At 47.6% G+C, this 13,449-nt stretch overlaps 1 protein-coding gene across 1 annotated transcript in view; it reads left to right on the forward strand.

Annotated features, from left to right (window-relative positions):
* The first annotated feature begins 5,569 nt into the window (after positions 1-5,569).
* Positions 5,570-13,449, forward strand: part of SRPRB (SRP receptor subunit beta) — a 28,275-nt gene continuing 20,395 nt past the window's right edge. The window contains exons 1-3 of the mRNA XM_067538700.1: positions 5,570-5,833; positions 9,813-9,907; positions 12,468-12,545. Of these exons, the coding sequence (XP_067394801.1) occupies positions 5,704-5,833; positions 9,813-9,907; positions 12,468-12,545 (303 nt within the window). The 5' untranslated portion in view covers positions 5,570-5,703. The remainder of the gene's footprint in view (positions 5,834-9,812; positions 9,908-12,467; positions 12,546-13,449) is intronic.

Below are 13,449 nucleotides of genomic sequence, written 5' to 3' on the forward strand. Positions count from 1 at the left end.
AAGCGGAAGCAGTCAGAAATGTTCAGCTGCAATTTCCACTACGGCTCGACGACCAGCAATTTTGATGTGATAGGTTGGCACCCGTAAGCAACAAATAAACACAGGTCACTGCATGCGGCATCTAGATTGCATGCTTCTCCAGAAGGGCAATTGAATCAAAGCAGCTAAAATCTCTACGTATTCACACATCAACTCTCACAGAGCATGCAAGGTCCTGACCAGCCTGTCACCTTGGCCGCCCCCAGACTTCTGTGTCAGGGCACCTAGCTACCGAATCGCTGGATGATTTCAGCCTCCAGAGTTGGAACAGAGACCACTGCCCCTATGTTGGGGTGCCTAGGCACACTCTTGGGGTACTGATCCTCCATCTAGCACCCCCTCCTGAGAGCTGAGACCTCATAGTCCAACAGCTCAGTGGGTACTGATCCCTCATGCTCCTCAATGGCTTCAACACACTCTTTCCTAGAACTCCATCCAATGGTATGAGCCTTCCGGTTTATAGGTTACTTCTTTAAGGGGCCATGTAAACAATGCAATGCATGAAACACACAGACAGGATTCTAATGCTCCTTCCTCTTCTCGCTCCTTACTCAATCACACAAGAACTACAGAGATCTATAAAAAAAATAAAGCCTATTTCCCTACCTCAGTTTCCTCACCACTCCAGAGCTGGAAGGTGGGAATCAGAGGTAGCTGTTAGGTTTTGGCTTTGTGTGTGTGTGTGTGTGTGTGTGTGTGTGTGTGTGTGTGTGCTGTCTCAGCTCTGCGCAGATAGCTGACACAGTAGACCTTGATCCAACTGCCCGATAAAACCATAGCCTCTGTTTCAGTAGCAAAGGCACCCGGCCAGGTTTACTGCTGACGAAGCAGACTGCTAGCTCCCTGGATCAATGTCTACAGTTACAGTAGGGACATATATGCCCGTGACAATGGATACAACTCAGTGAATGTCAGGACTTTCTATTCCCCCCAGGCTGGACAAAGACACTCCCTCTGAGACCCCCTTTATTACACTGACACGAACAAGTTACATATTGCCCCTCTGACATGGTTAGTTACCATCCTTTACCTTTTACATGTTGATTCGATCAAAACATCTCTATCCATCATACTGTCATCCTGACCTTATCTTTAGGAGGGTTAGTGTGTCCTCGTTATCTTCGGGAAATATGTTTATGCCATACTTGGTATCGGGGGTTCTGGTGCCACTCTTCTGGAATGTATTTGCATGAGTGTCCTGTGCCTAGCGCTTAGGAGTGTTTATGTTTTTGCAGTACCAGCCCTGTTCTTTCCAGGTTCATGTATTTGACAGGGAACTTGCAAGCAGGCGTTTGGTAACAGGGTAGGGCCTGACTTTAGTTCAGGCCTTAGGTCTTAGGCTCTCCCTTTGTAATACACCCACCAGGGCCATCCAGGATTGTACTGTTGTAGTGCATGGCTAAGGTTCTCTTAGATGGAGGCTTCTCCACCCACCTTACCTCTGACTTTGGTCAGTCCACTCCCTTGCTCTCTCCTCTGCGTCTCCCCCACTCTTCCCCCATTCTGAGTCCTTTTAAAACTCCTGCTTTGATACTTCTGTCTCTTAGTTTGGTTGGGAATTTTCCACTCCCCCTCCATCCAGTAGGCACAGTACTATCAACCTCAAGAGATCAAAAATCATGTCAGACCCCCTCCCCAAAGTCACAAGACTGGCTGCCAAATCATGACATTTTTTTTAAAAGGTGATATTGGGTTTTGGCCTGTCTTTTGATGCTTGAACATCCCCCCCCATCCCCAGGATGTGGGTGACAATTGGTGCTGCCCCCTCTCCTACACGCACTGGATGAAGGTCGTCTGGCCCCCTGCTGCATGCCATGTCTACTCTGCAATTAACCCTGCTCACAAACTCCAACTCAATCCTATTCTCCAGGTCCCCATGGAAAGTGTGTGTGTGTAAGGGGGAGCGGCTGTGAGGGGCTGGGTTCTTCATGCTCCCCTCTCCTTCCTCCCCTTCTGTGAGAATGTCAGCCCCTGAGGTTGGGGAGAGCGCTTCTTGCAGCAGCTCTGATTGCTTGTTCTGATGCATGGGCAAGTGGGCAGGCACCAATCAGAGCTAAGATTTGCTAGGGGGCTGTGGCTTCTCCATGCCAGATGGGCCCTAGCCCCAACAAAATCTGGTTCACTTGCGAAAAAGTTGTGTGAGGTAGTAACGCTGCAGACCAGTAGGAGGAAGCATCTCCTTCCAGCTCCAGCCAACCTGCTTAGCATATCTATTAGCCGGTCAGCGTACGGCCATTAAAGTTAAGGGTCATGCCAACTTAGGGAGACCCAAACTGGGCAAAACAGTCCTGAAATGCAGAGTTCAAGTCCCAGCCTGAATGACCCCAGGGCAGCACTTGTCCAGGATTCCTTGTTGTGCCTCTCCACGCCCACCCAAGATTCAGGGGCAGCACCAGCTTCTTCCTGGTGGGGGGATGACGTGGGCCTTAGCCCTCCCTCACCATGACCCCACCCCTACTCCTCCACTTTCCCCCCAGAAGTCTGAGTCAGGCTGTGGTATGAGCTGCCCAGGGTGCCTGGGCCACTGTGGGGAGTCCTGGACCCTCCACCTGCCTTGTGCAACACACCCGGGGGGGGCAGGGACATGGGGCAGGGGCTGCTCTTGGTCACCCGGGGTCCCAGGGCAGGTGGGGGTCTAGGACTCTCCACAGTGGCCCAGGCTGCCTGGGTAGCTCTTACCATGACCTGGCTCCAGCTTCTGGCCTGGCCTGGCCAGGAGGTGGGACTTCAGGAGGAAGAGGAGGTGCAGGGGGTGGGGCCATGGAGGGGTCAGGTTCCTGCATGTGTCCCACTTTTGCCTTTTGAGGTGGTGATCACTCTGTACCTGCTACAGGTCCTGTTAGCAGTGATGCAATCCATATACTCTGAGGGGTATTTCATAATACAACAATTTACATAGTCACAACTTTATAATAGCAACCAGATTTCATAAATTGCACAGCCAGGATACTCAAATTGTATAAAGGCCCAATTCACTCCGGCACATCCCTGCTCTCCCTGTGTAAGTATGTACTTCCCCACCCCTCTGCCTTCCAGTGACTCAGTAGGGCAGGTATAAGAAGACAGAGGGTGTGAAAGTACCTGGAGGAGGGATGAGGGGAAAGGAAGTAGGAGTTCAGCAGTTGGAAACTAGAAAGGGAAACAGCTCCATAGAGTGCTGGCTGGCCAGGCCTGAGGCCATGCAGCTATCAGAGCTGCTTGCTAGTGCAGCACGGCTTGCTTGTTTCAGGCTCAGTCCTGCAGGAGTTTACAAAGAACAGTCAGGTTAAGATAGTTTGCTGAGCAATGGTGCTGATCTGTAATTTATAGCAGTGCTCTTAAAGTGCAGGATATTTGACTCAGGGGCTCCAGTTTTAGAATTTCCATCGGATTATTTAAACACTAGTTTTAGGTTTTTTTAAGGCTCTTATGTCCTGGTTGTCCCCACTGATCTGAGGGAGTGTGTTGCTAATCCTTGTGATTGTTGGAGTTTTCCCAAAGCCACAACTGCTGCAATCAAGAGACTGTATGAAAACCTCCACTTTCATTAACAAAAAAAGGAAACTTCCAGGTCTAACAATTGCAGTGAAAAACTTGAAAAAGTTTAGGTGTGCATCCTAAAGCCTGCGCAACAGAAGGCAGAGAAAAAGACTCCAAAATGTATTATTTAAAAAATAATTGAGATTTTAAAGCCAATTCCATGATTTTGGGGAGACCTGACATCCTTTTTTAATGGGGTCAATAATACTGAAATCAGACCATAAGTGGGCAGTTTTTACTTTGCAGGTGACAGCATGTTTACAGGCCTCCGTTTCCTCTGTGTATTCTCAGGCAGGCACTTTCTCTCTTTTTAGTAGATCATGGTGCTTTAACTGCAGGGAGCTCTCACTCAACTCTGTAGCTGGCTTGCCAAGGAAGCTGGTATTGTGTTAGGGTAGGGTTCCAACTAGTGGGTATATAACCAGATGTCACAGGCACTGCATGGAGTAACTACCTCTTTCAGTCTCGGCATCTTTGCTCTAGCTCTCCATGTACATATTTGTTAAGAAAACTATTGGTTTGAATATGGAGAGAACAGGAGTTAGTGAGCTGGAGCATAGCCTCTGCTTCGCTAATTTACACCTCAGCTGTACTTAATGACTGGTTAGATTCTACTAGCAGCAGCTTGCTGGGCACTGAGTTTTTATTTTTAGAGGGGTAAGCCCTATGTGTTAAAAACCAGTACCATCAAATGTGAGTAATTTCAAATGGATTATTTATGTCCAAAAATTCACTACACATCTAGCAATTTAGTAGGGGCCCTGTTGAAAATATAGTACGTACTCACGTAATTAGAGACAATATCAATGTATACACACAAAGGGGGGGAGGGGGGCACATTTCAGGTTGCCAAGCAGTTTTAATTCTAGCATCTCCTAACTTTTGAGTACTTGACTTTGCAACACTAATATGTTCTCTTAATGCCATTTTTGTATGGCATATACTATGTAATATGTAGAATTCAAGGATGGAGCTGTGGGCTGATGGCTGATTAAGGATTAATGTTTTCCTTGTTCCTATGTTGCTCCAGATAACTTCTTGTTAAGCTGAAGAATTCACGCACATCATGCTGGTGACCCAGGAACTGGTATCTTGTCAGGCCTTTGGTAAAAGGTCCGCTATGCTCTGGAACTATTTGGCATTATAACTGATAAATCCTTATGTGATGGCAACGTTGGCTGTCCTACATTGGAGCAGAATGGAAGCACACACTGCCAGTGACCTGGGTGCAAAAAGAATTGCTGTTAAAAGTTTTACAGCCTGTTTGGCAGAAATTATCTGCAGACTGCTGAGTGCCTGCACTTTGCAAAATCACCCTAGGTGCTAGGTTTGCGGCAGAGCAGGACTACAGCCCCCAGGCCTGGGCGCTCTCACCTTGTAGGGTTACTGTATTTTAAGTTCTCAAATAGAGGACACTGCTGGGAGGAGGGGGAGTAGCGTTTCCACTGTTGTTTCTTTCCAATTTGAATGTCTAACATTTATAAATAACCAGCGTAATGCCCTCAGAAACAAATGGAAATTAATGTAAATGTCTCTTTTTACAGCAGCCATCCAGCTCTGAAGGGAGGGCCAACCCAGCTGCAGCACAGAAGGATGAGCAAGGATTGCTCACGGACACTTGTTCCTGTTTCAGCAATTGGTCTGCACAGAGCCAGGAGGCCCAGGTGAGGTGAGGGGCTGGGGAACCGGACAGCTGTGACCCAACCCCAGGTGCAGCGCAGAGAAGCGGGAGCCTGACACAGCCCCTGGGGCCACTCAGATGAGCTGAAGTGGCCTGGGAAGAGACCCCCTTTCCCCAGGACCTCCATGGGCCAGTGAAGGGAGTTAAATTGGGTCAGGCCAGGGGCTGACAAGAGGTTGGTGGTGGGCAGGTTCAGGACACCGCCCCCTAGGCCAGGAAATGGAAGAAACTACAACTCCCATGAGGCTCTCCCGTGATGGTCCTCGAGGACTACAGCTCCCGACAGCCCTTGCGGCGGAACCATCTGCGGGCGCGGACAGGGAACTACGTTTCCCATGACGCCGTAGCTGGCCGGCGCGCGGCGCTCTGACGGACAGACAGCGACTAGGGACACGTGGCGGCTGAGGGACGGCTACGGTTTGCTCTGCTCTGCCGAGCCGTCATCTTCCGACTGGCGGCCGGGGATGGCGACGCCGGGCGCGCGGCGCAGCGGGCTGCAGCCCTACCTCGACTCGCTGCGGCGGGCGCTGCAGGCGTCGGACCCGACCCTGCTTTCGGTGCTGCTGGCGCTGCTGGTCGTGGCCCTGTCCCTGCGTGAGTGACTGCGGGCGGGGGCGGGACCTCGGTCCGACCTCCCCCCTCCCCCGCCCGTTACCCCCGCTGTCCCGCCCGTTACCGTCCCGTCCCCGGTCCGATCCCCCACCCGATGCCCCCGGTCCGACCCCCCCGACCCTGCCCGGCCGTGCTCCCCAGACTGGTACCTCCCGTTCCTCCGCCACACTGCCTCCCGCCTGGCCTCGTCCCCTGGGACCCGATCCGGGCCTCCCCTTCCGGCCTGGCACCGTGTGACATGCCATTCCCTGTCCCCCCTGCCTCCCCAAACACCCGTCACTTCCCCCAGAGCCCGACACTTCCCCTCCCCAGCCTGGCACAACTCCTCCCAGACCCTGACAGCCTCCCCCCCACTGCTCACATGGGCACAGCATGATACCTCTGCCAGCCAGCCCCCTTCCCCTAATAGCCAGCCAGCTCCCCTTTTAGCCAGACAGTCGCCCCATAGGCTTGGTACACCCCCCCCCCCATAGCATTCTGCTGCCCCAGCCTGTCACCTCACAGCTCCCCCCACACTACACCACACAACCTCCTAATGCACCCCTCCAGCCTGCCCCTTTCTCTCTCTTGCACTCAGCTGACCCCCATGGCCTGACTTCCTCCCCCATTAAAGCCCCACTCTGACTCACTCACCCCCCATCCCAACCAACTTCCTACTCAGCCAACCTGCACCACCCCAGGGAACAGCCCCCATCCCTAACCAAAACCCTAGTATTATTACCTGAGCCCCTTCCACACTGCTTGCACCTGCTGCTACCCTGTAAACTATTCACTGTTGTGTAAAGGGATTGTACTTCATGTCAGAAGTTACATCATTCCTCCACCACCACCTTTCCTGGGCATCTCATTTCATTTCCTCCATCCCCAGGGTGACTAATCCACGGAACTGACTTTGCCTAATTGCCATTCACTGTAATGACAAGTGCTTAGTCAGGGCAGAACTACCAAATGTTCTGGTTAAGGGGAAAGAGTTTGGCTAGTGCCACGTAGTTAAGTGGTGGTTGAGTAAGTTGCGAGAGCCAGGAGCTGGTCTACTCTGAAAAATTTCATTGGCTTAACTCGGTAAGTCAGGGGCATGAAAAACACCCACCCCTGACTGACCTAGCTATGGTGACATAATCTGCTGTGTAGTTGCAGCTGTTTTGATGGAAGAGGGTTTCATTGGCTTAGCTAACTTCATTCAGGGAAGTGGCATTCCTGTACTGACCGAAAAACCCCTTCAACCGTTGTTGTCTGGGCCGGTGCTAAGAGGCTGTTTAGGCTTAGCTGTGCCCATGTACTCCGTAGTGTAGATGTAACCTAAGTAGGTGCATGGAGTGGAATGGTCGTAGTTGAAGGGCAGATTGTGATTGTTAATCAAGGCATTCCACTCACTTCACTAGAGATAATTACTAGTGTAACCCTTCTGCCAGGCAGAGCTGGCAGCAGCTAGGGGCCGGGTTCTATATCTAGGGGTTCCAATCAATGATATAACACCAAACCAGCTTGAGCCCCCACCCAGTCACCTGGAAAATCACACACTATTCTCTGGGCACCCCCCAAAGGCAATACTTCCCCTCTCGCAAGCACCGAGTCTGAATATAGAAAGTAAACCTTTTAATAAAAGGAAGGAAGGAACACAGCACTGGTTTGGGAAAACTGCAAACAGAATTGATGAACACAATGAGCCGAGTGGGATGTGTCCTTTGCCTCTCCCTTCTTGCTTTCCCCTGCCCTACTGACTGTTGTAGTTACACTGCCCACCTCTCGGTTGTGGGGCCCCGCCAGTCCTCTCTGCTGGCTCCTGCTACTGGCCAGGCACAGGTTTGACTGGTCCCCTCTGCTGCACCTGCCGTCTGTAGGCATCCAACTACTGCTGGCCCCCACCAGCTGCTGGCCCCTTCCACTGCTGTCTCCCGCCGTCTCTGGGCCTCGCCGAGTCACCGCTGCTGGCTCCGCCAGGCACTGCTGGTTGTCAGTCCAGGTTTCCCAGTTTTTTTTAGTGATTTTGGCTTTTAGTGAATTTCAGCACATGAGAAAACCTTCTACTGACACAGGAGCCATGTCCCTATTTTTAACAAAACAAAAGTCTCCAAAAGGAATAATTAATTTTGCTTTTTAACAGTGGGAGGAGAAAGTCAAGCCATGCCTTAAGGTAGCCTTTTGCCAGGACTTGTGCAGCCTCAGTAGGAGATTCCCCAACCCTTCCCTGCTTCTCTTACAGTGCTTGAGCATCCGTGTGCCACCCTTGTTGAGCTCTGTTTAGATGAGAGTGAATTGTTCATCAGAACAGGCTAAACACAGTTCTGCTGCCATTTGTTCATACAATTGAAGGACAGCATTTCATTACCCCTGCAGTTAACACACAAGTGATTTGTAACACGATACCAGTCATACGGACCATTTCCCATCGTGCCCAGCACCTAGTGTGCTTATGCAGATACAGTGCAGTCATGCTGAGTACTTAATTGTACTCATGTAAATACAAAGCTCATGCAAATAAAGTGCCCCCCGCTTTGCTGGCTGAGCAGGGGGAGTCCCACTCAGACCTTGCTTACACTAGTGTAATTGAGATCAAGTCAGGCCTAGATATTTTACTAAATAAAGATTCAGAGAAGAAATGAAGACAAAAAGAAAATGCAGTTAATAGAATGTAAATTCTTTTTTCACACTTCCATTCTCTCTATTTGCCGAGTTGCAGCCCAAATTTCCATTCTAGAGAGCAGACAAATGACTGTTATAGATGACTGTTGTGTTTTTTAACTTTTCTGGGTAGTATTTTAGTATGTTTCAGGGGGAGGAGGGGATTATTTTGGTCAGTAAAAGGAAAAACCAGTATTTCAGTATTCCTAGGCTTAGGTATAGACAAGTGACTTTCAGGATATCTCCCATTGTTGTACTTCCGCCAATGGTAGTAACAGTGGGAGCACCACACTTGTCTAGCTGTGCTCACAGATAACACTGTAGGCAAATTCTGAATGCTAAGAATTTACTAATTAAAAACTTCAGTATGAGAAGTTGACCACCATTTTGCTGTCCATAATAGTGTGTTTGTCATCATTAGCACTGGTGGGAGCTGTACTGGTGTTGTGGAAAATAGTGTGAGATTTAAGAAACAAAAAACATCATGTATAGAATGCTGTAGACTGTATCGAAGTAATCAAAATTATAACCCTGTTTTCTGGTGTTGGAAAAACGGGTGCTAATTTGGTAATATAGATGTAGCCATAATGGTTCATGAAATACAGAATGTTGAGGAATGGGATTGGACACCATTTTGGTCAAAGCCAATACCTGACAAACCATGACAGTCAAGACAAGTGTCTTTGGCCCTGAAGTGTAGCACCAATCCCACTGTGCTTTCTGTTAGGCAGATTACTTGTTCATTCAGACACAATGAAAACTAAAGCACAGTTGACTCATTTCAGCCTATAGAATGGCAGCATGAAAATTCCTTGAGAGGACAAGTGGTGACTGGTGGTTTATCTTCTTCACAGTGACATTGCTTGTGAATGACCTGCTGCCAACTTCAGTCAGGACACATTAGCGACAACTTTGCACTGTTGCAGCTGAATGTCTTCAGATTTGATCCATGAGTTTTCAGTGTGGTTTTGCTATAAGGGAAGTTAGAAAAGTTAGCATGAGCCATTTGTTAGTTAGAGAGATTTAGGGGGGAAAGTAGTGGAACTTTCAAAATTAAATGGACTATTATTTAATTTTAACTCTAATTCATATACCTATTTTAAATTCTCAGAGTTCTTTTGCTGCTGAAAGAGTATATACTATAAGTGTGGGGAGGATAGACCATTGTTAATCAATAACAGGTAGTATTAAACCTCATTAGTGCAAAACTCACATCTAGCAGACCTGCATATCTAATGCATCCCCTGATGATGAAGTACAGATCCAAAGTTTGGTTGTACAGATGCACACTTGGCCATATGTTGAGGATGGTATCCTATAACGTCCCCTCTCTCCACAGTGGTTTGGAAACTTATCCAGGGCAGGAAGAGCAGCCGGAGGGCGGTGCTTCTGATAGGCCTTTGTGACTCTGGAAAAACGCTGCTGTTTGTCCGGGTAAGTAAGGTCCTGGATGTTTTATAGTGCTGCTGCCGTTAAGATTGGCCCAATGTGACTGAAAGCTAAGTGCCTCGTGCTGTTCTTTTCAAATCTTTAATGGGCTGTTTCAGCGCATTTGTTTAAGGGGAGAGCTCTCATTAAATTAAGAATTGTAAGTTCAGTAGATTCTGCTTAATAGCAACCCGGGTATTAACTTTTGGTTGATAGCCACATTTTGCTGGGAATCATTCCTGTCCCATTGACTTTAACGTTAGTAGGATTCAGATATTGGCAATGGCATGCCATTTATTAAGAGAAGCTTTTGAGGAGAAAGGCCCCAACGGCAGGTAGGTTTTGCAAGGTGGGAGCCAGGGAAGGAAATGCTGGGATGGGCCTTCTCTAGCTGCAGGAGCCCCACAAACCTGACTGCAGCCCCTAGTGCTTTCTTCTGGTGCTGCAGCCAAGCAAGCCTGCCTGTGGCCAGGGCATGCACAGGAGGTCAGGGGCGGGGGTGGTGTGGGGAGGCTGTGGACAGGGCACTAGTGGGGAGAGGGGCTGCAGGCAGCTGCCAGAGCTTTATGGTACCTCTCCCTGGGATGCACCCAGGGAAGGAAGTGCTGAGCCCCAACCCTGGGATATGCAACTTTGTGGACCCCCGTTGCCCTGGCTCACTGTAGAAAGCCCCAGCATCTGGTATGCAGCCCCCTCTGCCTGCAGGCACGTGTGCAGGGCTGCAGCCAAGGAAGGTGCAGGCCTGTGCGTCTTACCCTGGCTGCAACCCTGCACACCTACCTACCACTTATTAGCAACTACTGGATAATGGCAACTTTTTGCAGACAACTGAGAGGTGGCTGATAAGCGGAATCTACTGCACTTCATTCCCTCTTGTTTGCAAAATATTCCATGAAACATGAAGATTAGAAAATCTAAAACCTTTTTTCTAATTGGCATGTATTTATTCAGTTTTGAAAAGAACTGGAAATTATGATGACTTTGTTCAGATGTGTAAATTTCTTTTAAAAATCTGTATTTAAATCTATCACACTTTCTCAATCAGTTTGATTGTAAAATGGGACAAATATTGGACCTATGTTATTGTATTCTTTTTTTTTCAAAAGTCTCAAAATTGAGTTCATATCTTTATATATTCCTATATTTCCATTACTTTGTTCTAATGTTGTTTCATCCCTGATTTTAGAAAGCAGGCTGATTAAACAACCTGTTCATACACAAGTCAAAATTAATTATAGCTAGAGATGCTGCTTTTTGTTTTCTTGGGCAGTCTTCACTGTCCCTATTCTGTTTCCAGTAAGGCTGCTGGAATGTATAGCAATAGTCTTTTCTTTAGAAGAAACTGCCTAAAGCATTGTAATAGCATGTCATTCTGGACTGTGATTACGTATTAATGGCAGCTTTGAATTAGGCTCTATGTTCCGGACCTTTATTCAGGGGGATGGAAGTGTTCCTTTAGAGATGGAGTCAACCAGCATTAATTGATTGGGAAGATCCTGGAATGATAAGAAACAATCAGTTTAATATTTCCTCAAACAGACAATTCCATCATTTTGCTGAATGTGGAAATGGAGAGAAAAACTCTGATAGGTTCGGTTTGGGATACGGGGGGTTAAGCGAGACAGTGATGATTCTAGGGGTTTGCTTAACCAATAAACCCTTTATTTTATAATAAACAATTCTATCCTTATAATAAACAGTTCTATGTCTGTAATAAACAGTTTCACAGCAAGCAATTGCACAGCAAACAGTGATAGCAAAGGGCAGGAGAACTCTGTGCACGAAAGGACAAAATGTGCCAACCAAGACTTTAGCGTTTTGTGATCTCTCCTGGATCAACGCATGGCTGCTAGCATGTGACACTAGGGTGCCCGGTTTTGGAGTTCCCCAAAGAAGTTACAAGACAAACACAACAGAAAACAGTTAATCCATACTCACAAACATTATATACAGGTATACTATGCTGGCCAAATTCAGTTGCCGTTTGCTTTAGATACTGCAGATGGGAGAGAGCCACTGTGAGTGATCAGTTCACAGTGAAGCAGGCTAGTGAAGATGCGTCAGCCCGCCGAGCCGACAAGACCAGGAGATATGCAGGATGCCGGGTGGATTCAATTCCTCTCTGCTTTCTGCCACCTGGGTTTGAACTTTTATAGTTTCCCCTGGTCAGCAGAGGCTAAGCCCCATTGGTTGCTATTTGCTGCATGACCTTCTAAGATCATGGCTTGGAGTTTAGCCAACCAGGTGCTCCTGATTTCCTGGGCAGGTATGAACCAGCCAACCAGGTGATTACAATTATCCTGGGCAGTTGCTGACCATGCACCAGCAGGTGGAGTCACTTCATTTCCTTATAAGGAGACAGGTACATGTGGCTCGTGCTGCTGAGTCAACCCTCCCTAGGCTGCCTCTTTATCCACGTGGGGGGGGCAGTGCATGTGGTGCTGCAGACGCCACTATGCAATTCAGTCTCCACACTGAACTCTTGTTTTTCATTGAGTAGAAAAACTATTTTCTCTGGAGCCTGGAAATTGGATTGATTTTCCTTTTCTTGTTTTATTTTTAATAGCTGTTAACGGGCCATTACCGGAACACCCAGACCTCCATAACTGATAGCTCTGCTGTTTACAGAGTCAATAATGACAAGGTAAGTAGGCACCAGTTTGGATTTTGCATAAAATTCCTGGGGGCATGACAAACTGGGTTGTGAGTTGGTGGCCTTAGAATTTACAGCTGATTACAGTCAGATTCTGCGGACAGAGGCTGAAGCTAGCTTCCCATTAGAAATCTGATTTGGTGTCTCCTCCTCCCAGCTTTGGCAAAACTGAAACCAGTCCACCAAAAACTTTGCTCGATTGGTCTTAGCCTGGGATAGATTCTAGAGAGGCTAGGACAAATCCAAGATAGAAGGGCAGAAAAAGGGATGGAGGTGTCAGAAGCTCAAGTGGGTTTCATTCCATGTAGGTTTATTTTTTTGGCTCATCATATTTTCAAAATGCCTTGACCTAGAAACTACAGATTTGTTCCTATTTTGAGGAGTTGTTTGGGGGGGCATTATTTAGATATTAATAGCTGTGTTCATAAGATAAATAAACTGTGCATGGCACTGTTGAGGCGGGAGTCGTGAGAACGGAACCACATGAGAAAAGGGTGCTGTTCCAGAAGAAGCCACAAAAATCTCCAGCAAAAACTTGAATCTGGAGTTCAAGGGACACGCTCAACTTGAAGTATAGTTATTTAAAGGTTAGAAGTCTTATATCACCCCACACTGCTAATACTTGTAAATTTGTAGTCTTAATTTTCTGTTTTTAGAAACATATTTCTCTCCCTGTCGTGTGAAAGGGCTATACAAATTTTAGGGGATACTGTGCATCTGACAATACTTGACGTATGGCCAGTTTCACTAAGTAAACAAATTGAAATAAGAAAATAGCACCTTGTTTCTGCTGAACTCTGTTTTAGGATTCTTAAGTGATACTTATAACAATCATAGGGAAAACTTTTCAGAAAAATGTTAATTTATTTAAGTTGATGGTGTCGCTATGATTGAG

Source organism: Emydura macquarii, unplaced genomic scaffold, assembly GCF_026122565.2.
Source record: "Emydura macquarii macquarii isolate MOO-44397 ecotype Brisbane River unplaced genomic scaffold, CSIRO-AGI_Emac_v2 contig_499, whole genome shotgun sequence".
NCBI classification, from domain to species: domain Eukaryota; kingdom Metazoa; phylum Chordata; order Testudines; family Chelidae; genus Emydura; species Emydura macquarii.